This window comes from Chroicocephalus ridibundus, chromosome 9 (genome assembly GCF_963924245.1).
Source record: "Chroicocephalus ridibundus chromosome 9, bChrRid1.1, whole genome shotgun sequence".
Taxonomy (NCBI): Eukaryota; Metazoa; Chordata; class Aves; order Charadriiformes; family Laridae; genus Chroicocephalus; species Chroicocephalus ridibundus.
The window spans coordinates 8,656,579-8,684,273 of NC_086292.1; the positions used below are offsets into that span (position 1 = coordinate 8,656,579).

At 38.6% G+C, this 27,695-nt stretch overlaps 1 protein-coding gene across 4 annotated transcripts in view; it reads left to right on the forward strand.

Annotated features, from left to right (window-relative positions):
- Positions 1-27,695, forward strand: part of AFF2 (ALF transcription elongation factor 2) — a 416,447-nt gene that overhangs the window by 142,951 nt on the left and 245,801 nt on the right. For all 4 annotated transcript variants that reach the window (XM_063345683.1, XM_063345680.1, XM_063345681.1 and 1 more), the window contains exons 2-3: positions 13,790-13,910; positions 21,069-21,959. In XM_063345683.1, coding sequence (XP_063201753.1) covers positions 13,790-13,910; positions 21,069-21,959 — 1,012 coding nt within the window. The remainder of the gene's footprint in view (positions 1-13,789; positions 13,911-21,068; positions 21,960-27,695) is intronic.

Genomic DNA, 27,695 nt, shown 5'->3' on the forward strand with positions numbered 1-27,695 from the left:
AATTGGTACAGTTTCCTCAGGAGGGTTCATCCTTGACGAGTTGACTTGGCAGAAACCCATGAGATCAGTAAGTGTTGATAGACCTGCTCTCTGTAAGGGCAGGCTGAGGTATGGAGGGACCAAGACAATTTCTGTTCAGGTAGTGAAACACAGACATGGAGGAGAAAAGAATCTAAGCAGTCGTATAAGCAGATGCTTTTATATTTATAGAGTATATTCCTCCTGATATTAATTTGGTACAATACCAGTTAAAAGAACATAAAGCTGTAGTTCTGTCTTCTGACTGCCGCTTAATGTGTTTAATACCTGGCCCGCAATGGTGAAGAGATCCACACGGCCACAGATGACCTCTTGGAAGCTGAAATCATTAATTAAAATGTTTAAATCATCAAAATAAGTACAGGTAGATGTGAAATGTGGCTATGCATGTGCAGTCACAGGCCTCACAGCTAATGATATGCAAATTGCTGTAGAGGCTGTTCGTGCGAGCACTGCGCACTCCCGGCTGACACGCTGAAAAGCCGCGTTTGGCCATGGCCCACCGATCCCGGGACTCGCGGTGCACAGGGAGCCAGCCTCGACGGAGCTGCCTTCTCTGAGGGTCTGGACTGTGCTGGCCATGGAGATGAGCTGCCTTAGAGTAAACTTTGACCCTTCTTGTGGGAACTTCTTACTTGGTGTTTAACTTAATGTTAGGCTTGGTTCTTTTTGCCCCTTCCATCAGCTCTTTTAGGGCAGGCGGCCAGGCGGGATCCGTCAAGGCCCTTGGTTTTGTCTCTCGGGGTTGTCTTACCCATAGGTGGGTGTTATGTGGTTATAAAATCCATTCTGTAGGATTGTTTGCTTGAACAGATGTTACATTGGCTTTAGAGCTGTAATTATTCTTTATTTATGTCTGGTTGCTTGAAACTGGCATTTAAAGAATGACAGGTTCTGGGGTAATACAGAAATGTGGGGGGGTTTGAATTACATACAGTGTGTTAAGTTAATGTGAGGAGAATAATCCACAGTGTAAAAATCAGAGAATCCTTCCTAGACTGACAGTAATATGCACTTTTTTTTTTAAGCTTTCAGTGTAGCAATGCAAGACTTTCAAGTGGAAAATTGTTAATTTACTATAATGAATTGAAATGTGAAAAAACAAATATTTAGTTAATTGCCTCATAAATCTGTCTGTTACTATCAGTGGAATTAAATTGATAAACAGTTCTTTAAAATTAATTTCCACATGGCAATGTGCAGATTTTATTTTATTTTATTCAAACCCCATTAGGTATTTGTATGAAAGAAAACATAAATTTGTATTTCTGTCACATTAAAGAGCGTGTGTGACAAAACACGCATTTCCTACCGTGGGTACTGAGGTTTTAATACATTTGGCATAATGAGGAGAGCTCAACGTTAGTTCTTTTCAAAGGCAATACCAGATGAAAAGTGGAAGTACATCATACTTTCATGATTGTATCATGTCGCTTTACTGTCAATACAGCTTAACTCGGAGTCCGTTTGCTGTTGGGGTCAGAGGACCACGGACATGATGCTTGAAGGTCACATGCGGTTTTGGGCTGTTGCCAGTGCTGAAAGTGCTTTGAGAGGCTGAGGGGAAGACGGGCTCTCTCAGGGGGACTATGAAGCTTATTTCTGGACACTGCCAGGCTGGGAGTTCCTGGTGAGAGGAGGGGGTTGGTGTTTTATGTTACTGGGCCTGTATTGCCTCCACAGCTACGAATTTTCCCAATTCCGAGGCTGCTACAGTAGCACTTGCGGGCCCTTGGTATGAAAGGAGGTGGGAAGCTGAGTGCTCTTGTACTTTAATCACCTAATGACATTATGCCCTGTGCAGTATCAGTTTGTCAAAGTAAGTGGGGCACTACACAAAATTAAATCATTTGATACACTCCATCCTTCCAGCAAATGTAATAAGAACATCCTTGCTGACCTCTTCCAGTGACATTCAGCAGGAGCAAACTTGTCTCGTGGTGTATGACCCAGTGTTCTGGAAACGCACATAAAGATAATTCCTTCTTGCTGTATGGTATTGTTAGCTAGTCTTAAATTTCCACGTGATGGTTATCATCCCAGTGTTTAGTGGTGGATGAATGGTTGCAAGTTACAGCTGGTCTTATGGTGAAGTTTAGTGTCTGAGAGTTGGAACTCCTCAGTTTTCCTCCCACAGTCATCTCTTACTTCTTGCATGACCATCATCAACTCGCTTAAACTTTTGTTCCCTCAGTTGTTTTGCTTGACAGTAGTTGCTCCTTCCCAGAGGTGTAATCAAGCATGACTTGCTGTGATTCGTAAAGAGCTTTGAGGAGAAGCCAGCTACAGGGCCAAAATATTAGTGGTAACAGTGACCTATAAGGCTTCAGAGGAAGGAGATGGCAAACGCATTTTCATTTAGCTTTAATAATACTTTAATAATCAAAAGAAGAAATGTAATGTTTAATATTTAAACAGAATTGCATACACTTTCTTCTCATGTTGAGTATTAAAGCAGGATGGAAGCTAGTTTACATATTTTTACAGTAGACTATTGTTAAATACTGAAATGCGCTGGAGTTGGCCATTCTCCAATGCATATGACTCAACTTACATTGCATTTTAATATTTGCATGTTACGTAGTATAACATTTCTATTAGACAAATGGTTGATGGTAGGGAATTTAAAAAGGATGCACTTTTATTAAATAACAGATTGTGTTCGTGTTATGAAAATAAGTGATATTCATTTGCTTATTGACAGCAGAAGGGGGACCCAAATAGAAAGGGTTTGGAGTGTAAATAACTATTATTCAGGATGCAGTAATCCATATGTTTGGTCTTGAAAATGCATGGTATAGTTAGTGCTGTGGGATGTGTGCCTGAGACTCTCCAGAGACTGAAGAGCACAGGAGCTTCCTATCTGTTTGCCTGTAATAAGTGTAGGTGCCCCCCAAAAATGCATGTGAATTCTCTTCTCGCATATTCAATAAAGTACAATCAATCTTCTTAAATCAATCAGGTTTTCAGACCTATATGAGTCGTAAACCTAGTCTGAGATAAGGTGGTAATTTTCAGGTAAGTTGTGAAACTCCTTGCCACAGAGTATTCTGTTTGAGAGTATTCTTTGGAGAAAAGTCTTCTAGAGATGTTAAATACAAAGATACCAGGTCCTTTGTACTTCATACATAGCCTAATGTGCCAAAAATTTCTCCAGGCAGTGTCAATGTTTTGGGGAGCACTTTGCTCTGTTCCTAGGGGCTTTTACTGTTGGCTGTTGTCAGAGGCAGAATGGGTTAAATGGAGCTTTGGTCTTACTTTCTTCTGGGAATTTGGCCTTAAATGGCTGTGTTTGCTTCATTGTGGTATTTCTGTCATTCATAAAGTCAGTTATACATGCGAGATTTCAAGCACATTCAAAACATAATCAGGTAAACATATAATTTCTGTTTGGCTCTGAAAACTGTGGTACTGGGATAATCATTTGCATCACACTCTCCTTAAAAAGTCAAATAATTTCAGACATGAGGTTGTAGTTTTGGCCAGTCTGAGTAAGATTGTGTCATGATTTTGCTCTGTCTGAAGAAGTGAAATTATTTACTTTTTTTTTTTTTTAAGTGCTCATTTTTAGCTTTCAAATCCCAGGGCACACTTCAAACTCATGTCAGCAACACCTACATGCCGTATTCCTAATAGCACAGCATTCCCATGTTGAGTTAAATTTAACGGTGTTGTTTTTTAAGGGAACATGGTACATTTGCTTGAATTTTACTCAGTGACGAGGTCTGTGATCTGCTGGCTGGTGTATGTGTTTGGGTGTCAGTACTTACTGTGGGATAGAGGCAAATTTGATTATTCCCCAGTCAGTTGGTTGAAACGTCATGTCTACGATCTATAACATCACTAAAAAAAAAAAAAGAGAATTGAGCTTTAGCTTGAAGTGTTAATGGCCTGTGGGGTACATTGGGAAGCTTATTTGGTATCTCACTTGATTATTTTTTTTTTAAAGAAATTACTAAATTTCAATTAATTTCCATTTGTGAACGAGGGAATCTGTGCAGTCAATATCTGTTGTAAACAATGACCATAGAAGCTCTGTAGCTCTGGCATGTGCTGGTCTGTACTTAAAACTCTTTAAACTCTTGGCAGTGGATGAAAAAATTTTCTGTTAGCGTGAGGAATGTAACAGAAAAGCTAGTTTATACCAATAAGTTGCTGCTGCTTGGAGCTGGCTGTATTATGAGACCTGGCTTTTTTGTCATTATTAACTGGCTAGGTCCCATCCCCAACCCTCATTGGATTCACTGGGAAAATTGCCAGTAGCATCAGTTGAAGATGAACTATGCCTTTAAAGAGGATGTAAACCTCAGCAATACTGATGAACTTTGTGCTGCTTTTGTTAAATTATTTTGTCATACTTTATACTTTGTTTATAAATGAGGAATAAACATTATGTTTGCTGAAGACATGAGCAGTATTTGTTATAGATTATCTTCCTCACTAGAAGCCAATGATGGTAATCCATTGACCTGCTGACTCTGAATCTATTCAGGAAAAATAAGTACAAAATGTTGTTATTCTTTCTTAAGCTGTGTGTAACAGGAACCTTGTTGTTGTTAGGCTTTTTAAGGTCTAGTGGAAGGTGGCTTAACATTTGGAATTTGAAATGTTCTAGGTTCTTTCCAAGCTGATGACCATTAAGTCTCATGAAGCTACAAAGTCATTGCATTTCCTGCAATTTGCTAGTGCCCAAGATGGGCAATATATTTTACAACAATACTGAAAAGGGGATGCATATTCACTTGAATTTGAAACGAGAGCACCTTGTATTTATCTCTCTCCTTTCCAGTAGATATTACTACAACAAATGGAGACAATTACACAGGGTTTAAACTGAGAGAAGAATAATTTACTTAGAAGATAATTTCTCTGGCCAAAAAGTGTCCTAAATAGCAATAATTTAAATTATATTAGGTTTACGGTACTATTTTTTTGTGCGTTGGGATATCTCTGACTCAGTCTGTATGTGCGCACTGCACACAGCGACCTGCGTGCACTTCTTCAATCTGGAAGTGATGAATGAAATAGTCATCCTACTGAATTCTTAATTTTCCTGTGGTGGTATTCCTCAGCACACGTTAGGTTTAAGAACATGTGGTTAAAGAGCTACACGGCATGTGAAAACGCTCAAGGGAGTAGAGATGCCTGTTAGTAAATGAATGCATTTATTAGAGCTGTAGGAGTAGCACGGAAGCACTTCTGTGATAAAATACTCAAGCAGTTGAGTCTGCTGATTCATCTGACTCCAAAAGGCTGTGTTAATCAATGATTGTTTTGTAACTCTTTTAAAAGGCTAGATTTATTTCTGTTAGCTGTCTATTGCATATCATTGCCAGTATTTCAAGAAAATACAAATGTGTGGATTCCATTTTTAAGGAGGTGCCCAGGAAAGTTTTGAGTAGCAGTATTAAGGAAAAAAAATTAATTATAAATATGAAAAAAGGCAAAGACAAAAGTAGAGTTCCAAAATGGTTTTCAGCTCAGATGTAAGAATGCAATCTGTACATATTAAGTAAATAAAGATTTTGTGTTTCCATATACTAAAATACATTTTAATACTTGAAATTGGTACGTGTACAAAAAGAAACTTGAACATTTTCAAGAAATTTTTCATAATTTGAGGTATCCAGGTGTGTGAAAAACGGACTGTAACAAGCATTGTCAGAAGATCTTTAATTGCATCAAATTAGTGTTATACCTTGGAAGTAATACATATACAAATACACACTTCGTAGCAGTACTACATCGTGTTTGCTACTGATGTGTATAAAGAAAAAGGCACAGCATGCAACTAAACACAACTATATTCATCTGTAACCCATTAATACATAGAATGCTGGTGCTGGTGGGCATGTGAAGTATGATGGCAGCTAGGAAGCCATTAGGAGATATACTGCGAAATATGGTTGAATTATAGTATATACTTTGGCGAAGACTTAATGGCTTAATTCCCATCACTGAATTTCGAAGAAACTTCAAATCCCAGGAGAGATCAACAGAATTAAAAAAAAAACCAAAAACCTAAAACCAACAAAACAAAATAAAAAAAACCCCAACAACAAAAAAAACAAAACAAAACAAAAAACCCACCCCAAAACTTAAAAGGAAGAAACCGTCGTATCCTGTTAAACTCATGAGGGTGATGAAATTCAGAATTTAGGTTGAACCTCCTTCCCTGTTGAACACCTCTGTAGTAATCAGGGTCCCCTTACAGTCACAGCACATTACCTATCTAGTAAAGCTTCCTAATCCAGCTCCTCTGTCCTGAATGTAATTCACTTGATGCCAAAAGTGCTCATAAATTTCACACTTATGTAAGTTTGCTACAGTCTATCAGCGGTTTAGTGTCATAACTAGAATACTGGGTTCCAGGTGTTTCTGGGAAGTTGATATCAATGCCTTAATGTGCATTCATTTAGTAAAAGAAAAAAAAACAACAGCAAAAATAACTCCATAATGTTATCTTAACTAGCTCTTTTATTTACATATCAGATATTTACTCTTAGAAATACCACATGTTGGAAAGCTATTTTATGTGACTGATGTTCTAATTACTGTTTGTCTTTTAATGTCCTTTTGGAGCTGTGGTTATAAGCACTTTTCTCTTTAGTTCCCCCCCCCCCTTTCCCTTCAGTTTTGCTTTTGTTTCTCATACTGCAAATTTGAACTGACAAGAAGACTGTAATAGGACTCCAAAACATACCTTGAACACACATTGTTAACCAAATTACAATCGCTGATGTCATTTACACGTGTTGCCTTTCAAAGGATGAACATGTTCATTTAATTTGCTTTTTAAATATCCATAACAGTGTCCCCAAGCATTTTAATAAAACAGAAACAGTTAATTATTGCGGAATAAGGATATCCAAATATAGTGGTCTGCAGCTCGCATTTAATATATCTGACAGCACTTCTCTCTTGAAAAGAAAATTGTGTAAATTGCCAGTTATTATAATTTTTAATAAATAAGTCTTATCTTGACTCTGTTTCTCTCTTTCTTTCCCACCCTTCTGCAATACTGTTCAACAACCATACTTTCAGTGGGACCATTTCTATTACAGAGTGATTGAGCTCTGATTTACACATCAATTACCCAACTTCATGGAGATTTTCATGCTCCCCTAGCTGACATCAATGAAGCATAACTGCGTAAGCGCTTTATTTCATCCCAGTTTTTGATAACTCAGACTGATAACTAATCATATTGAAAGACAATGTGCTATGATACAGGAAACAATAAATGCTCCCCTTTGAAACCTCATCTATTCTTTGTACGCTTACTATTCAGGAGCTTATCTCTGTCATCCATTCCCCCAGAATCGTTCTTTCCAAATTCACGTTAAGGAAAGGTTTGGGGCTGCATAATACCAAAAAAAGGAGAAAATTGAGTGAAAACAACATTTTCTAGGTACTTGGGGGGGGGGGGGAATAACTAAAAAGAATGAAGAAAGTGACAAATGTAAGCCAAACCCTTAGCCTTCTAGCTTAAATTTCCATAAATTGCCCAGGGGTCTCTTGGGTGTTATTTTGTTCGGAGGCTTTAATCTTCTGTATTCTCTATCAAATGTGCTACAGGAATGGCATTGTTTTTAATGCAAATTGTTAAGAGATTTAGCTCATGTGGATAGATAACCAGTGACCATCTCAAGTGTTTCTCTACAGAACTGTTGAACATCAAAGACAGAATATTCTATATTTTAAAATAAATCATTTATCTTGAAGTGCAGTGTTAGATATTTTCTGTGCTAGATACTTTCAGTAACTATTCATGCTATGAGGAAGAACACAACATTAAAGTAAAAGTTAAATATGAAAGATAGTGAGAGGTTGTAAAGCTATTCTGTCATGGCTTGATTGGCCTCTGTCAAGTAGTAAGATTACCAGGACAAAGATGCAAGTTCAATGGTGATAAACAGAGGAAGAGCAATTTTGCTATTTTAAGTGTGGTACTGCTTGTGATGTTTGTCATTAAGTGAAACAAAGACTTCAGATGAGCAGGGAACATATGTTGAGTTGGCCATATTTCTGCTTAAAGATCAGGTTTGGAAATGCTCCTCATTCACTGAATACGTTTTAAGACCCGCAATAAAATTTAAGACCTGAGGCTGCTTTTTTTTTTTTTTTTTTTCATTTGGGATAAATGTATTGAAATGCCAGCGTGTATACTGGGAGAACCTGTATATACCAAGGAAGCCTGTTCTCCGTCCTTTGTACAATGTTGTGGTACTCTGACATGAAATCAACGGAGTTACGGTGAGATAAATCAGGAGTTATGTAGAGGTGAATTCCCATTGTAATGTGTTTGCTCGAAGTAGTCTTTTACCTAGTTTGATTATCAGGTGAAATGCTTTTTGCCTTACATTTTCACTCACATACAATATTCTCATTGACCCGAGTTGGATTTTTCATGTAAGACAAATGTGAGTGGTTTGTGAGTGGTTTTTGATTTGGGATGTTTAATACCTTGTGCAGGCATATGAGTTATTTTTCAAGGAAGCCCAGTTTCTGAGTTTACTTCAGCAGATTCCTGAATGCTTATGGCGGAGCAACAATTCTGTCCCAAAGTCAGAGCTATGAAGAAATAAAATTGGGAAAGGCCTTTCAGATTGCAAATTTATATAATTTTATATCCACTGTGTCTTAGTTCAGAAGCTTGTGTTTATTTCTTACTTCCACAAACGACAAACACTTCAGTTTGAGAACTTCTTTCATCATTTAGGCATATCTGATATTTTAAGGGGTGTGGAATTAGCGGAGGGGGATATTTGATTTGATCATAGTGTGCATTTTTGTGAATTCAGACATGTCAGTGAGAAGAGCAACTACTTCTTCCCTAACTTGTGGGTGAATGCTGTTTTTCTTGAATGTTGTTCGTTTATCCTTGTGGATGTAGACTGTCGCTACTATAAAGCCTCTCTTCTCCAGCTTTTTTATTGATTCTTTCCCTATTGGGCTTTTGTTGTTTTGACTGAATCACCAGAGCAGTGTTCTGTTCTCATTCATGATTCTCCTGCAACGTTAGGTGTTTGATCATTTTTTTCCCTCTTCTTCTTTTCCTTCATATCACAGTGACTACTCCTTCAAATTTGTCTGGTCTGACTTCTTTCTTCTGCTCTTTCTCCTGTCTTTCAGGCTCTTGTCTACCTTGCCTAGTCTCCCGCACTTTGGGAGAGTACTTCTGTGGCTTTAGTTAGCACATCTTTTAAAATAAACCCCGGATGCTTGGTCTCAGCCTTTAGCTCTTGGTCTTATTTCTTCAGCTTTCCTTTAACTCTTCCCTCTAACCTCTTGCTCTGTTGCAGTCTGTCCTAGAAGGTTTTTTCTTTTCCCTCCAGATTTTATGTACCATATCCTCTCACTTTCACCACAGATGACTGCACCGTCCTTTCCAGTGCCCCCCCCTTTTTTTTTTCTCCTTCTAGTTCTCCTTTCTATGGACAGTGCATGTCAGACTTCCATCTCTTAGAATTAGATCTGCATTTTTAGCTTCCAATCCAAAACCTACGTGCGTGCCTGTTACCTTTTTGCCTTAATAGAACCTCCTCCTACCTCAGCCACCTTCTCCATTCTCTGCTTGATGCAGATTGTCCCCGTGGCCATCGTGGGCTGCAGCAGGTATGAAGGGTGCAGCTCCACGGGCCTCGCTGACACGCCGCGGATCCATACAGGCTGAGCACCTGGCCCGTCACAGTGCATCAGCTCACTGCCGTCCCTTAGGGTGTCCGTAGCTGAGAAGAATAACAAATGGATGTATGCTAGTCTGAGTTTAAAGGCTTAAGTATCAAATGCTGTTGTTCAAAATGCATTTGCAGCCTGCCTCAACATTAAGCATACCAAAACAATAATACAGTTATGGTTAGTATTCTTCCTGCCATATCAAGCACGCCGGTAATCTGTAGGTCAGTGGTCTCATGCTCCTGTAGCATTCTTACTGCTTGCCTATTCCTGATCTTCTCAGATTTATGTACAGATTTCCCCTTTCAAATTCAATTATTAATCTAATAAGTGGTAACAAAACAATAAAGCTCATGTATTCAAACTACATCGTCATGTAATGGCTACGTCTAGGGAGCTCGCCCTCTTGGATACAGTGAGTATCGTGGCCCACAGCTGTTTTCTTCTAAATCTCTTTTTTTAAAATGTTTGCAAAAATCTGTTTTTGTGATTTCCTGCTCCTCTGGCTTTAGGAGGCATGAAGTATTTCTCATACTAATGAGACAGAATGAACTCTGGTGTTCCTTGTGGTATGTGACTATAGTTTTCACTGACACCTTCACCGCTGATCACATATCTGTATTTCACAGAACATTAGTTAAGCTAAATATTAAACATAAGTCCCAGAGATTGCATTGTGGCTGCATTAAGAGTTTCTGGAGAGCATCCCGTTAGGTCCTCAGTGCGCTGCAGCCTTAAGATCTAATCAGCATCCCTCTTTGGATTACAAGGAACCCAAAGAAGTTGTTATCCTAATCTATGTATGATCTTATAATATTTGACTTTCCGTAGCCACAATCAGCGCCCTGTCAAGTATTCCCATAGCAAAAGTACATTTGCAGAGAAATAAGCCAAGTAATTGACCTGACAGGATGAGCAACCACTTCCTTTTGACTAGATACTTTGTACACTTAAGGGTGTGATGTGACTGTGTGAGTGGAAAGTTCAAAATGAACCTTTAATTATTATTTTTTTTTGTTCTCACAAGAGAATATATGAGAGAGAAATTTGGATTGATGCAGAGGTAGCAGTTCACTTAAGGCTTTGCTTGTGTTGTAAAATGGATGCTCACAGTTTGGTAGCCTGTAAATATTGTTGAGACATGAGATATGCCTTTGTGCTCACCCCTTGGGTGCATGGAATAGGTACCTTTCAGAAACACACGCTAAATGGGAAGGACTTCAGTATGCTGTGCTGGAAAATGCTGGTTTTTGAACCTTTTGCTGTTAACATTGTAAATACTGTCTTAGCTTAAGTTAATATCTTTTGAAAGCCATCATGCCATTTTGAATTACTGCTGTTTTCATCATTTTTGAATTTGTAGTTTTGTAATGTGTCACAAAACATATCTAAATAGCCTTAGAGCCTCTGCTGCTTTTTCTCAGATAGGATATGGCATAATGCCTCACTTGGTTCCCTACATACTTTGCATGCTTGAGACCAGAGCCTGCTTTTAGATAACATAGTGCTGGAACCTCACATGAAGGGTGAGATCTGTTCTGTGCTGTAATCTGTGATCTGTGTGTTCAGTAGCCAGATTCAGTTTGATCTGAACGGGTCCAAGATTTCATCCTGAAACTCCAGGCCAAGGTTGCCATTGGGAAGCCGCACCCCTAACTTTCATGAATAATTCTTTCTGAAGTGAATGTTGGCAGTGCCTGGGATAGGACTGCTCCCATAACCAAAGATAACTCATGCAGGATATAAGTCCTGCTTATAAGTCTGCTCTGCTGACATTGAGACTGGGCTTACGACTTCATAGTGATCTGATCTTGCTGTAAGAGTCACACAATCTATGGGTCAGACTGCCAAAAAAATCCCTGGACAGATCTCCCGTGAAGGGGGTGAATACAGCGTGTTCCTACTGCTTCTGGGCTGGATTATTCCCATACCTGTGGATTTTAATCTTGATTTAGAACATGAAAGGAAGGGAGACTTGTGCCCCTCTTGGCCTTTTAGTGAACAGATCGCTTGTGGTTCGCAGTATTGTGTCAGCAATGTGATCACGTATAGTATATTAAAGTGACTGTTGCTTACAACAGTTTCCCTTCCGTCTCCCTCAGGAAACCAGCAAATAGTACTATACCTTCTGCAAAGTACCAAGAATGATTATAACAATATTCTGGAGCTTGATGTTGGTGCCAGTGATGTCACTACATCAGGAAGTGTTATAAATAAATAAATAAAATGTGGCATCTTTTCAGCCTTCTAACGTGTAAAAGAAAATGGGGACGGAAATCATTCAGCTCAGCCTATGTAGGTGGCTTTGCATTCTGTTTACAAGCCGTACTCAAGCCTTATTCAGTCCAAGCCTGAGTGATCTTGAATTGCTTAAACCAATTATTGTTTCATATTTTTTATTTAGGGATCTCATTGTGGCATTAGCCTTTCTTTTTTTCTTTTCTTCCCTATACAAAAACAAGTATATGAGTGTAAGGATACACGGAGTCATCAGGCAACAGACATATGCTTTCCTGTGCTCTCTGCAGGGCTTGCAGGTTCAAACACAACCTGCCTGAATCATAAGAACTTTAATTGAGTAGATAAAGAGGTCCTCGTAATTATAAACTGCAGTAGGTATAACAAGAGGCTAAATACATAGCTGTGGTTTTAATTAGCTGGTGCTTCAAATTAGTAATTGTGGTTTCACTCAGAAATCAGTGACTTTATACACTGTTAAAGCCTCATCACTGTGCAGTTCATTCCTCATTATATCTCTCGGTGTGAAGCTTTCAATACAACATCATGCTGAGCTAAAAAGGCAAAAGTTGTAGATATTTGGTTATCTTCCAAGTGCAGTGGAGCTCTATGGAGATTTAATTCGTTCTCGCCAGAGAAAGGAGAATTAACTGGGTTTTGTTACATATATAGTATGTACGTTTGTATGTATGCATTCGTACATAGGGGTGTGCATGGCTGTGTGCATGCATGTCCAGAATCTATCAGGAAAATACTGCTTACAACAGATAACATCAGTGTGTAGACTGAATCTGCTATTCAAATTGTTGTCTGGAATTTGGTAGCTAACTGACTGACACAAAGCAGAGCCAAAAGCCTTATAACAAATCAAATACGGGCTGAAAGCACAGAAGTGTCCCTTAATGCTTGTCACATGAGAGGCTGTCAGTGCAAGTTGAAGTATGCATCTTTTCCTTTCCTCTTTTCTTTCCTCTTTTTCCCCCCTCCTTCAGGGCTTTAATTATATCTTTTCCCTCAGAGGAGCACGAGATAGTCTGCAAAGCCAAGAGACCAAAGTACTTCAGTGCTATTCAGGGGAGAAGTGAATCTGGTCTCTCAGCTTGTCATCTAGGTCTGGCAGGTGCACAGAGTAAGCTGACATACAGATAAGTGCCATTCGCCATTGCTACACTGAGGTGCTAGATCCTTTTCTGTTTGTGTGTGTGTGTAGAATTACCTGATACAGGAATCAGCTATCATTAAGTCCCTTCTGGGAGCCTGCTGTAAACCCACTTTTTAAAACCCGCCTGACACCCACAGTGAAGCTGTACATAAATTTTAACAAGTCCATGGGACAGAATTAGGTGGTCTCAATCACGTGAGGCTGAACTAGAGCATTGGGATGGATGGAGACAGGTGTTACACAGTTAAATGAATTTGAAGATGTTGCTGTGCTTCCTTGACTTCGCATTTGCTTTCTCATCACAGATACTTTCTTTGTGGGCACACACGCCTGCGTTTGTGTGTCTGTGCGCGTGTATTTTACAGACTGTTCATACAAATGCGTCAAAATATAGCTTGTTCTTCTGCATAATGTTCCCTTAATTTGGAAAGAATATTTTGTCTGTTTTCACTGTAGAAGTGTACTGTCTGTCCTACTGGCCAGTTTCGTATAGTATTATGATTCCAAATCTACATTCGGGAAAATTATTCAGTGGCTGCTTCTTTCTTTCAGAATTGTCCTCAGCAGTTGCATTGTTTCTGATGGTTTTTTGCTCTTACTGATACTAATGAACATGTAACTAAATTATGGGGAAAATAATGTGTTGTCTTTTTTTGTCTTTTGCTTCTGCAGTCACTATGAGCAAGACCGGAGTGCACTTAAGCGGAAAGAATGGGAGAGAAGAAACCAGGAAGTCCAGCAAGATGAAGATCTCTTTGCTTCAGGTTTTAACCTCTTTGGGGAACCCTACAAGGTAAATTGCATTGTTATGCTTTGCATTTTCAGAATGTCTTGTACCTGAATGCATTTTACAAATACAAATAAAGCTTCTCATCACCTGTAAGAAATGAAAGTATCAAATCTGCCTTGGTACTTATGCTCTTGAATACGCTGGTTATCCAAAGCAGCATATGACAGCAGAGCAAACTGAATGCTCTGCCTAGCGCTGCATAGTAGCATTGACAGAATCAGGAATTTTGGTTACAGTCCAGTTCAAGATTTCTTCCTCTAAACACACAGCAAAGTCCTGCAGTAGAAGTAGGTGCAGCTGATATCTCTACAAGTGGGTTTGTACATACAAAGCTAGCACTTAGTCCTTTTATTTTCAACAAGAAAATATACCTGAGTTGTTAAAACCAATGTCCTCTCTACAGATAATGAGTTCATAAGCTTTCTTGTGCAATCATAACCATCCAAAGAACTCTTTCGGGAGCCTGCCTGAATCTTTGGGGAGCATAACAAGGGTATGAAAGGGAATTATGACAAGTCTTATTCTCTCTAAGGAGCTTTGCTGCCTGAGATTTTCATCACCAAGGGATGTCCCCCTTTATGATTTCTGCTGCTTTGATTTTCACTAAGACGTTCCCTGAAGAATTCATCAGAATGTAAATTTCCATATCTCTTTCTCCTCCCAATCAGTGACATCCATTGAAAGGCCACCACTTCATCTTTCCATTTTACATTGTTAGCAGCTGTAGGGAGCATGAGGGCTCTTTGAAAATCGCCCGAAAAGGAGGAGGAAAGACTGGCATTATTATCAAATGGTGTCTAATAATTATAGACTGGGAGACTGTGGCGGATACACTTGACTCTTAGCTGCACTTTGGTTCAGGCTGACTTAAGGAGCAACAGGCCTCACGTCCTTGGGGTGAACCTGTGGGCTGGAAAGCCCCTGGCTCACATACAAGGGAGTGAGGTGTCATGAAAAACATTACGAAAGGTGGTTTTGAAACCCAAAAGCGCAAGATAACTGAAGCACAAAACAAGATATTAGAGCTACAACAAAGGCATCTATTTTGTCTGTACTGTTCACTAGTACCCAGTTACTTCACGTAATAATATTACCATCAGGATGGGCCCAATTTGCGCTTTCCCGGTATTGCAGTTGGATTGCCAGGTGCAGTCTACCTGTGAGCAGGGATACTCTCAAGGGTAGAGATTCCTAACCTGAGACTAAGAGATCTTTCCTTAACCAAGGCGGGGAGATCTCTTACCCACGACAGGCCCAAGTCTGAGACTAAGATTGGATCTAGCAGCACCTAGGCTCCAAAAGGAGTTTAGAAAGCAAGGGCGTCCACTCTGAACCTCATAACTCGACGAGAGGGTGGTCCTTACTCTTTGCATCTCCGGTCTCCGTGTGAATCACTCTAACTTGATTCTAATTCAATTTGCCTTTGTATGTTTCTTCTATGCAGCAATTACTAAGGTGAACCTTGCCATCAAACTTACTGAACCTTGTCAAACCCCTGCTAAACTGTGTTAAATGCCATCAAACTTATTGAACTCTGTCAAATTATTATTTTACCTCAATAAAACGTATTGCTGCTTTTCTCTTTTGAGTGAGGTCCATTCCACTCATCCGCGACAGAGACTATGCAGCCAAATAAGGACTATGCACCAGGACAGTTTGTTTGTGGGGTTTTTTTGTTTCGTTTTTATAAAAATCTAATCAATGTACTATTTCTGCATTGGAGCACATTTTAGCACCCTTATTTATGGGAATAATAATATTACCTGATATTTTTAAGACTTCCAGCAGGTTGTATAAATGTTTTTGTTCATGTAAGTGGTCATTTGGAGTTCAGTAGGTACACCAATATGCAAACCACAGCAAAATTTTGTGTCAGGAACTAAAAACACGTGCCCACAATATCTGTTGTACCATTAGAATGGTAATACCTGATTTTTCATCTGTTTAGTGTGCATGTATTTACACCAAGCATACACAGAGCGTATGTTTTGTTAAAAACTGAACAAGTACAAAGCAAAAAATTTTCCTGGTGATTTTTCTGAGCACTTTTTTTTAATTGCTTTTCACCTGCTTGGCAAAGAATTTTGTCAGACCTGTGAGACTGAGCAAAACATAATGTACTACTATCTTAAAAAAGCACTGTAATTATAAATTGTGAAAGATAAAAATTAAGAGGAAATTGCAAGTAAAAATCTGTCTTAAATTTGCAAAACAAAGAGAACCAAGACTGAGTAGGAAAGCTAGGTCTTCCCTACGTTTTAAATTATGGGGGAAAAAAAAAAAGACAAAGTGATAGACTGGTAAGATTTTAAGTTCTGCATAGCAAAGAACCAGCCACAATACAGTTTCCTGGGAACTAACGAAAGCTGGATCTAATTCTTAGTGGATATTTAGTGACTTGTATTCTTAAGCAAGTCCAAAGCTGAATTCAGGGTTTTGTTCATGTTTATTCTAAACTCAAATGAAGAGGCCGTGAGGTGAGAACAAATGTGCTGCGTGTTCAATTTGAATTCCTTTCCTATTTTGAGAGGAACAGATACTTCTGTGTGGATGAGCCTCAAGGCCTGGCGCAACACAAGAAGCTGCACCCATCTTGGGTCTTCTGGTTGCTCTCAGTGGGAGCAGAATGAGATAAAACACTGCCCAGCAAAGTCAACTGTTGTGGCCTGTGATGGGCACAAGGTTTGCATCCTCAGCTGGGCCAGCTCTACTAATGAGCATCAGCTCAAGGGATGGCTGGTACGTTTCTGAAAGATCTGGGGGGGTGAGGTAAGATAGAGACTACAGTGGTAAAGGGAAGGTTGGCAACGTCAGGTCTCAGGAAATAGAAAACATCTCTTTTCCTTTCTTTTATTCCCAGACCTAATGTCCTTACTTGTTTATCATTCCTTCCTCTCTTGCTTCAACAGTAATCCAGAGAAGGGACTGTTGGGGTAGGGAGCACCACCACTGCTGTTTTGATATTTTAAAGACTAAACAACTGTCAGCTGTTCTAAGATCGCTCTAAAGATGCGGATATTAAAACTTGGTCAAAGGAAGAAGCCCAGGTTTTCTTACGGAGCTTACTGCCATTGCGTATCATGAGACGTGTGGAGTATCTGCCTCCATCTGTCATCTCTTTGCTCTATCTGTTAGAGCATCATCTTTTTTTCTATCTCTCTGTCAAATGAAACGTAGGTGATCATTGTGGTTTTGGACAAGTGCATGTTTCTACATTCATTCTTTGTAATATATGTATGTGTACACATACATGAAAAGAGATATTTATTTCTGTGGGTGTATAAAATACATCTGTACATGCTTATTAAAAGATAAAAATGTTCTTTTGAAGCTTCGCTGTCTCATGTGGAGGAACACCGCCTTTGAGAATGTGCTGACATCCAGCATTGTTGGGGTGGTCGGGCAGTGGGGGCTGGGTTGCCATTTAATGCAAGTGGATTGCAGGTCTTGCCTTCGAACTCTGGTGCAACCTGCTAATGCTTGATTTCGCAGAAGTGATCAGAGAAGGGCCTGCAGTGTGATGACAACAGACTTCGAAAAAGCAATTTCAGAGTTTTCCTGAGCGAAGCTGCAATTTTACTACTGAATTGTTGATATCTTTTAATGTTTTCAATTAGTAAAGAATTTCAAAGACGAGTACTTTAGAGAAAACAGTAGGAGTCTTTTTGTTACTTTTCAAAAGAATTGCCTCAGAAAAGTTCGATTTGAGAACGAGAGCCCGATGGGCAGCATTTCCATTGGGGAGCCTTTGGTGAATGCGAAATCATTTCTGTTTTTCAGGTAAAGCCCCTCCATGGTATCCAAGCTTAGCATAAAAAAGATCTCAGCTTCTAATCCATGGAGGATAGTCTATCTATGAGGCATGAGAAAGCGAAGGAATTATGAAACCTCAAGTTTCATACAAATTTTCACAAAACCCTTGTAAATTGGGCCTATAAGTTTGAGTGTATTAGTTCTTTTCTTTGTAAAACTATAATGCAATAGCTAGCTAGCAAATTAGTCTTCCAGTAGAATTCTATTACAGATCTTTTTGAAAGCAATGGAAGCAAATGTAGGAAGGTGTACATTTCCTAAATTAACAAGAGCCTAGAATGAGGGGGAAGGCTACTAGCCATGAGTCACAAACCAGACGTATAATTTATGCCTTGGAATACTCAGAAAATGCTTCATTTCCTTGATAGCGGCGAAATTGTGATTCAACATCTGTTCAGAAAATAAGATGTACAGAGGTTTTCTTTAAGAAATCAGCCAATTATCCAGAATGTAAAGGTAGAAATTGTCCCCCCTCTGGAAGTAACAAAGAACAACCAGAAATTATGACTGGATTTTTGGTTTGTCTTGCTGGTATCCAGGCTTGTCAAGAATACTCTGCTTCTCACGAGACACCCTGAATTGGTTGAGGAAATAAAATAAAAACGTTAATGTTATGCTTTATGTTTTAAATGCCGATAGTACACTGCACTACATACCTGAGCTAGTTCAGGTTGTGATGCACAAGTCTGGTTTTAGCTGTGTGTGCTCTAGTTTTATATAAGCATAACCCAAATTGCCGCTTACATTCACTGTCTGTCTTTTGCTTTGCAACCTGGTCCAAAGGCCATTGAAGACAGTAATAATCCTTCCACTGACTTCAATAACTATTGGATATGAGCTTTAGTGCACTTAAAATATGGTAAGGATGTTTAAGTTAATTTAATCTCCATGCTTTTCAGGACATACTTTTTTTTATTAATGCCCCCTGTAAATAACTACAAATAGTAATATCTAGCATTTATATGGTATCTTTTATCCCCAGGATGTGAACATTCTGCATAAAACAGAGTTAATATGAAGCAAAACTATATTTATCATTATGTGACATGTAAAAAAAAAAAAAAAAAAAAAAAAAAAAGTAAGTTGAGAGAATCAGATATCTCCAACACAGAAATGATTGAAAAGCTCTAAATTCCAATTAAAATATTGATTCCCTCTGTGAGGATCTAGACAAGAGCCATTTAATGTGCTGTGATGTTGAAGTGTTACAGTGATGATATGTTGTCAGTACTTTTTTTTTTTTTTTTTTTTTAAAAAAAAAAAACCTTCTGCTTTCTGGAAAGTAAGCTAAACGCACCCTGGAAGTGTAGCTGAAGCAGAGGTAAAGGTTGGTGGTCAGGCTTTTTTTGATACTTGATTGTTTCCCATGTTCCCATGTGCTATCCCATAAGGAGTTAAAGTGTTTGGGGAAGGAGGAAACAGAACAAGTATGTAAGTGTTTAGACTTCGCATCATAATTCCTGCTGGGCCCTTAAGCACAATGGAATCTCCTTGTTTTAAATTTGGGGGTTGAACAGAGAGAGCCTGGTTTTGGCTGCTGCCCAAACAGCTCATTGTGCAACTCAGTTGAAGGAGACTGCTCATATACAAAGAGCTTATTCTTGCCTTAGCTAGAATATAATTTTTGCCACTAAAATGACCAACCTAGGGACTTAGTGAATAAAAGTGATTCGTGATTCTCCACAACTGGGATTATTAACTGTGTCAGTTAGGAGCACTGGCAAAATGTATATAGATGAGAACCACATTGAACAGTTAATTTTTAAATCACTGCCTCAGTGCAGTGGTAATATATGTTACAATCCCTGAGAATGAGCAAAAGGAAATTTGCATTTATTATCTTCTTTTTCAACATTTTTTTATGGCATGTGCAGTACTACAGAAAAAAAAATATCTTTCTGCAATATTCTTATCTCCTGACTAGTTCAGCAGTGGGTAATATAAGCAGATATTTCAGGAGAAATCCATGCGTGGATTTTTTTCGTCATTCAAACTTCTGCTTAATACTTGAGGAAAGTGGTACTAGTGGCACGGTAGGATCCCTCGTCAAGGAATGAATTGTGACACTCTCTAACCAAGCATGAGCTCATAGTGTTGCCTTTCCCCATCTTTATGGCCTGATGTTAAAGCATCTTTAGACTGTGGCACTACTTGCTTTATTGAATGAAAAAAACCCAAACCAAAGATAAGTAAAAGTATAGTTGGCTGTATCCTGAAGTATTTTATGTACACTGCAACTTCGTCATTTAATTCCAGGCTGTTAACCAACTGCTTGAGCAGGAACTATAGTGTTGCTTTGTTTTTATCCTTTGAGTCTTGTAAAGTGATAAGCATGGGGAATAACATGTTTTAGTTCTCTGCTGGTCATTTCAATGGAACATAAAGGTCAATAAGAAGGCTGGTACTTTGGGCCTCTATCGGGTGAGTTAGAACAGGAAGAGAGAGGAAATTAGCTGCCTATTAATTATTTTGTCCAGCTTTTTACAAGTGAAAGGAAAAAGGAAATAGAACCAAAAACGTCCACTTCATGCTTCAAAATAAAAAGTATAATAGCAGTGAAACACAGATGAGTCAGTATTTATTTAATAATTACTGGAATTCAAAAAAAAGCATGTTTCACAAATACAACCAGTCTGCAGACAACGGAAGAATCTTCATACTTAAGAATGTGGCAATCATGTCTATTTATGTCCTGTAAGAAAATATTTTTGAGTGATCTCTTATTTGAAGCTACTGTAGCATTTGAGTGGGTAGAAGCTTTTTCTTTTCTGGATTCAGATGGTAGATACCTCAGGTCAAACTGAACCCTCTACAGAAAAGTAATTGGAGTTACACTGCAGTGAAGAGTTTGGCGCTATATGTTTATTACAGACTACCCAGCTTCTATTTATGGCAGGAGTACGGGTCAAGGGGCTGATAGAGCAATAACATACTTAAATAAACTGTGTGATTGCAATTCAAATGCTCAGTAGCCAGTAATTGCACGCTCATGTTTTGCACGATGTGAAATGAACAAGCCCAACATCTCTGACATAAAACCAGCTTATTTTGCTCCTAACATCCATAACTGATGCAATTTAAACACTTCTCTGAGAGCATATTTAAGAAAATGGGAAGCAGTATACAAGTGTTACTCATGCAAGCCTGTTTCGAGAGATTCTTTGAACACAGTTATTGATAGGTTTTTCTTACATAACATATGCAAAATGTAATTGAAATTAAATTAAATGTCAGCATGACACCATTAAACAGCTAACATTTGCCATCTTCTAAGACAACTATTCTGAGCAGTAACTTTGTAATCAAGAATTTACTCACTCTTCCTCTATTTATTTTTTGATATTTTAGACAAATAAAGGCGATGCCCTTGCAAACCGTGTCCAGAACACATTGGGAAATTATGATGAGATGAAGGACCTGTTGACCAACCATTCCAACCAGAGCCACCTTGTAGGAATCCCAAAGAATTCTGTCCCACAGACACCCATTGACAAAAATGAACAGAACTTTTTCCCAGAGCCAAGAAACAGGATGATCCCATCTCATCAGATCAGTGGCCACTCATCGACATCAATGCCTCCACCTTCTTCATTGTCATCTAATTCTACTTTGCTACACAGTCACCAGAGCAGCAGGAAGTCAAGGACAGACTGGTCACGTGGTGGTCACAACTCTAGTGGGGCCCAGCCAAGCCAATCCAGTAGTCAGCAGAGTCGGACAAAACATGGCTCTTCTCATGACCAGCCACAGAGCAGGTATGAAGACCTCTATAATTGTCAGAGTGAGCAGCATAAAAGTGGAGGAACTGAGGAAGCAAATTCTGTGGCAGCATCTTCACATTCAAGGAGGCATACTCATTCAAAGTCAGCAGCTGGAGAACATACTTACAAAGAAAATAGTCATTCGAAGTCACCCACAGAGCTTGAGTTTGTAGGTCATGGTCCTGGATCTCCACTTCCTTCCACATCTTTGCTATCTGCGAACAATGGTCTTTCAACCCAGAATTTCCCACCAGGACTTCACTGCAAAAACAGCATGGTCCAGCAAAAGCCTACAGCGTATGTCAGGCCTATGGACGGTCAGGACCAGGTACCCAATGACTCACCTGAACTGAAACCTCCGATAGAAATTGAGAGTGGATATGGAAATCAGTCCTTTGGAACACTGCTGGAAGGAAAAGTGAACACACCTAGTTCGAAGAACAAAGTACCAAAGCTCAACATTCCTCCTGTTACTGAAGTAAGTAATTTAAAATATCTTCTTTCTTGTACTGTTTGAGTATTTCATGCACTGAATATTTTCCCCTGGAAATATGCAGTTCCATTTCCTGGAATTATGGTCTAAAACATTCCTTTTCTCTAGAATGTGCATGGCTACTTTTGGCAAAGTTTGTTGTGATAGTCCCAGTAGCAATATTTAATGGTGTTTTAAAAGCATGGTTTGGAATGCTAACATTGCTCATTTCTGATTAATATTAAAAGGCTAGATCTCTGTTGGGTGTAATATATTTATACCAGCTAGAATTCTGGACAGAGAACTCTAATATCTCAGTTCATCTGCAGTTTTCACTCTTGCATTTTCAGTTAGGAGCTAGTTTGATAGAAAGATTGCTGTTTTAAACTCTAAGGAAAAATGCCAGTGTTCGAATTTCAGTGGTACTAAATAGTTCTACCAGTAAGGAGTTTATTTGCAGAGTTTGCTAAATTCCTGTTGCTTTTAATGGAATTAATGTGGCTTAAGTTCTGAGTAACGCTTACGAAAATGTGTCCCATTAAAGCTTTTATGCATTTTGAAGAGCTCTTAATATCGGGATTCAGTCCCAGTCTCTGCTACCAACAGTTTAAGCTGTTGAATTTTGTATTGCTGGTCAGTACAGTAGTCCTGTGAGGAACATTTTAGCTGGTTCATATTCATGTCCATTCCAAGCACAGATGTATAATAAGGATACCAATTGAACTATTTATTCTCTGTATACTTTTTCTCTAATTCTGAGTTTCTCTAAAGCAGTAACCTTTGCAAGGTAGGTTTATAGTGTATGCATGAGCAAAATGGCAATATGGGTTTTTCATAGCTTTCTGTTTCCCCCAAAATATTTCCCTGCTTGGTAATATTTTTATACTAGGAATGAGGAGCGATGCATTCTTAAACCACTTTATTGCAAAAGGTCAGCTTTTTCTATTGGAGTAATTGTTTCAAGCCAATAATTTGTTTGACTATTTAAAAACTTGATGTTATTTATTAACATTCCAGGCAGCAACAAAGACTGATGTGTTTTGCAGTAGAGCTTGGAATAATTTTCTGGGAACTGCATCTGAAAACAGTAAAAGGCCTATTTATATCAAGTGGAAGCTGAGGGTTGCTTGCAGATGGTGTTTTATTAGAAAATGTATTTGTTAATAAACGTAGCTTTGTACAAGATTACTTTACAGATGTTTCTGTTTATTTTTACCTTAGGTTAAAAATCTGCTGATGTAGATGGCTTCATAGTCTGTTGCGATTTGTTGCTAGCATTGTTTGGCAAGTAAATAATTGCATACAAAGGAAATAATGATGTTGCAAAAGCAAATAGATTTTTTCACTTTTGCCATCTATTAACGCTGTGAGTCAACAGAGGTACTTTAAAGTGCAGCATTAATATGAAGTATTTTTGAAATAGAATGTACCTTTTGCAATTTGGATCAACTATCAAGAATGTATTTTTTTCTTTCTTTAATTTTTGAGTGAAATCCCGGCACTGTTGAAATCAATTGAGTTGTTAGCAATGTTTTTTGGGCACAGGATTTCACCCACAGTCTTTTTGCATAGCTCTAAGAACCTCTGATGTGACCTGTTATTTTTGGAAAGATTCCTAGTCACACAGATCAAAAATTACATTGTGAATTTGTTGCTATAGCTGCTTTAGTTTATATCCTGTGTAGTGAAAAGTATAGGTGTATAATTAATTTCATTTATGATCAAATAAATGGTAAAATCTAAGCACTTCAGAAATGAATGCAGATAATAATCTTAAAACAGTCTGCATTCTAAGAGCGAACAATAATTTGAAGAGGGAAAGAAAACCCAAAGCTGCGTTAAGGTTACAAATAACTTTCCTTTCCGATACAGAACATATGACAATAGCCAGACTGGTGGATCTTTTACAGACAAATCTCCTCCTGAGTTTGGAGGTTTGGATTTTTTTTTTGCCTGTGTCAGGACTGTGAACTTTGGCCCTCTGTGTTTTTCCACAGATGTGTATCCTGAATTTGATTTACCCTGCGTTCAGCAATAAAACTCCTTCCAATCCAACGTTATAGATAACTGGTTTAGTTTAAGCTTAATCAGAACTGACAGTGCACACCTGTGAAACCCATAACCTTTTCAGAATGACTGCAGCGAGTGGCTCTGTTGTAATCTTTATACAATTGATGTGGAGGCTTATGATCCTTCGGTGGTGCTTATCAATTTATGAACCTTCCCTAGCCACCTCAAGCCGTAGTGATCTGCTTGAAACAATTTTGCTCCTGCTCCCCGGGTTTTCATCCTAACACCGTTCCAGGTGGTGGTGGTGATCTTCTTCAAACTAGCAGTAGGAGAGTTACTTTTTGAGGGTATTTCTCTATAATTTGTTCTGTGGCTCTCCTCTATCTTTGAGTCCATTTTTTTTCAAATTGCTGAGTGTACGCACAGAGATTGCACACCAATCATTTTTCAGTAATTTCTCTCAAAATCTTGCATGCCTTTAAGATGAGGAATTCTGTGAGGAAATAAAATTCCTAGGTGATGGTTCTGCAATAATGGCATCTCTTAAGATGTGCAAAGTTGGAAAAGAAAAAGACAGTTTTTACTATCTTAAGGAGGACGAGGGGAATAAGTAACCAAATATTTGAACGAGCAGATTTAAAAGATGAGTTCAGACTGATGTGGAAATATGGTCTCATTTATCATGGCTTAATGGAATAGGATGTTGAGTGCCCTGGAAGCATTCTGCCATATGTAAGGAAGTGATCAATTTTATAACATAATTTGTGTCACTTGAGGTGTTGCTCTAAGAATCTTTGCTCGTTTGCTGGGCCCAATTCTGCCCTCAGAGATGCCCATCCATCTTTCAGCTCCTCTGGAGTGGACAACATTGTTAATGCCTGGCTGCTGGCACGTCTCCACTGTGCAATGGATTGTGGTTTAGTGATTTCTGAGCTTGGAGAGATTCATGGTAAGTTTATACAGGCTTACCAGACTGGGTCAGGATGTAGTGTTAGCAGCACTTGGGCAATCATGGACTAATCCTTGCCTGTGAGTGGATGCTCTTGTGTGATTTCCAGACCTTGACTCACCCGCACAGAGCTAGTTCAGAGCTTTCTGCACTGGGAGTGGCCATTTCTGGTGGAGAAAGAGGAACAGGAGAGCCTCTGTTGACTGGTAGTTATGTCCTATAAGGATTTCTTTATGATTTTGTGATCCTTTTGATTTCTTTTATCTTTCTCCTTCATTTTACTTATCAGTATTGTTTCTAAGCGTGAAGGTAAAAAAATTTAAGTGTTTGGTGCCTTGAGCAAAACCCAACGCACCCTGGCTTGCCAGCCTCTGAGATTCAGAAATTGTGAAGGAGACCTTTCAGAAATGGGAGTCCACAAGGCCATCGTGTGACTTCAGGGGGACACGCAGGAATGCACCAGATATCATGACACAGAACTGATAACAATGGCCCTGGGGCTAAAACTGATAGAAAAATTTATAGAAAGCCTCAAGCTGTAAACATTATTTCCTGGTCCTTTCTTATTAACTCTCATCTCTTTAGTCTGTTTTTATATATGTAGTTACATACCTATACATATTAATTTTGAGCTTGCATTTAACATTTTGTAAATTGTGGCAAACCTGGGACATCGAAAAGAACTTTTTCATTATGTAGAATTCCACCTACTTAAATTGTATGATTGCAGATGATTGTTACTTGGCACACAGAGAACTGCATAGTTAAATCCTGTGCATCTCTTCAAAAAAAGTAGAGGTTAGAGACCACAATAACAGCTGATCCTCTCTCTGCTGCATTAAAATCCAAAATCTTGATACATGTACGTATATTTAAACCTCTAGGAATGAGATGCTTACAAATGATTTCAAATTGACTAACTCAGCAGGAGACAGCTGAAAGAAAGCCTGTACTTTTCAGATTGGGCTCGAACACAAATTACTGAGAGTACTGAGTAAAGCAAAGGTTGTTAAGGTCTGTGGGAACATCAGATGGTGCATTCCTAGAAAATCTTATGTGCAGTTTTCCAGAACAATGCATGGATTTCCAATAAATGTTTAGGGATGGGAAATCAAGGGCAATTGAGATGATGTTTGATTCTCAAGGCAGAGTTTTTAAGTCCCACTGCAAAACTGGCCTCGCGTTCCTACAAAGTAGCAAATGCTCGTATACAAAATTTCCTCCAAAATGCAAAGCTAGGAACAAATCCAAAAAGGCCTACAACATCTATGTCACCACCCACTTAAGTAATAAAAAATAGAGAACTTCTCTTTTCACTTTATTTCTAGGAAAATATTTTGATGGATTCAGTATACTGCAAAGTGATAAGCTTCTGTTATGTGTTTCAAATCATTCTGTTATCGCTGCACGTATTGATTAGCTTAGTACTTTCTGAGCTAGCTATAAAAAAGGCTGCTCTCTTTCTGCATTAAAGAGCAAGAAAAATTGACAGATAGATAACCATATTGATTGAACCTAAATAGTAAATGCAAGAGTCTTAGATATGACTTATAAAACTCTTTAGAGGAACCAAAGCCAGTTTAATATTGTCTTTTTTTTTTAATTAAATGGAAAGTAGATGTCTTTAATTAACCACCCCCACACCCCTTTGATATACACGCTACTCTAGTTGCCAACTATAGTACATTACCATAGTTGTGGGCAAATCACTTTTTTCAGATGCAGGCTTTAGCTGTCCCCCAGACTTTGAGCTCTGAAGAAGAATGGACTGAATCATGCATTAAGCTGAAATCCCTTTGCTTGGTTCATATTTCAAAAGTCTGAAGCCAAAAACAAACCCAAAGAGCAGTATTTCTTGCAGTATTACAGGTTACGGCCATATGTTTTTCATTTGTAAATACTGTGAGAAGTAATGTTCTTGTGATACTTCTAAATGAAGACCATATGACACCACTCGACTGAAGACCTCTTATTGTGGCCTTTCTAAAGCTACTGTCCGTTTGCTTGGACAGTTGCTAGCAAAGCTATTTTTGCAGGAATAGCAAGAGGACAGCTTGCCTATTTTAAATCAAACATAAATAAGCATATTTAGGGCCTGACTTTGAACCACTGTGACGAATGGGAACTTTGCATTTCACATCAGACTGCAGAACAGGGCACTTTAAGTCAGTTGAATAGGTGTGGTTAAAAGAACTGACTGTGTATATTTGGGTTGGGGAAGGAAGGGTTAGATAGCTTCTTTCCCATTGTGCATTTATTAGTGTTTTTTTTGTTTTTGTTTTTAAGTTACTCCTAATCTTTTCTTGCTGGGAGGAAGCAAAAAATCTCAGTGGAAATTAGAGTACCTCTATTTGTGAAGAGTCAGTCTCATGGTGTCTTGAAAAGTGATTTTTTTTTTTTTTAAACCTTTTTGAGATTCCCAGTGCAAAAGTAACTGCTTGTAAGTGGCTTGTTATTGGTCCAAGTTGAGTGTAGGTAATACTGTTATTCAGATGGTGTCATATGAAATGTCGCAAAGTAAAATGACCTCAAGGCTTTGGGGAGAGCAGTAGTAGAATTTGTTTTGCTTGAGCAAAGATGTGGAGGCATCATTTAACAGCTGCAGGGGGACTGCAGGATGTATTCATAGCTCTGCCAATAGATTTGGTGTATGACTATGGGGCAGTCACTTTGGTACTTTTCAAACTCATTATAGACAATTTAATTTGTAGAGGTTTTTTAATCAAACAGAAAGCAGAAATCTCTGTCAGTCCTGTTCCTCATTTTGATGAGTGGTCCTCAGT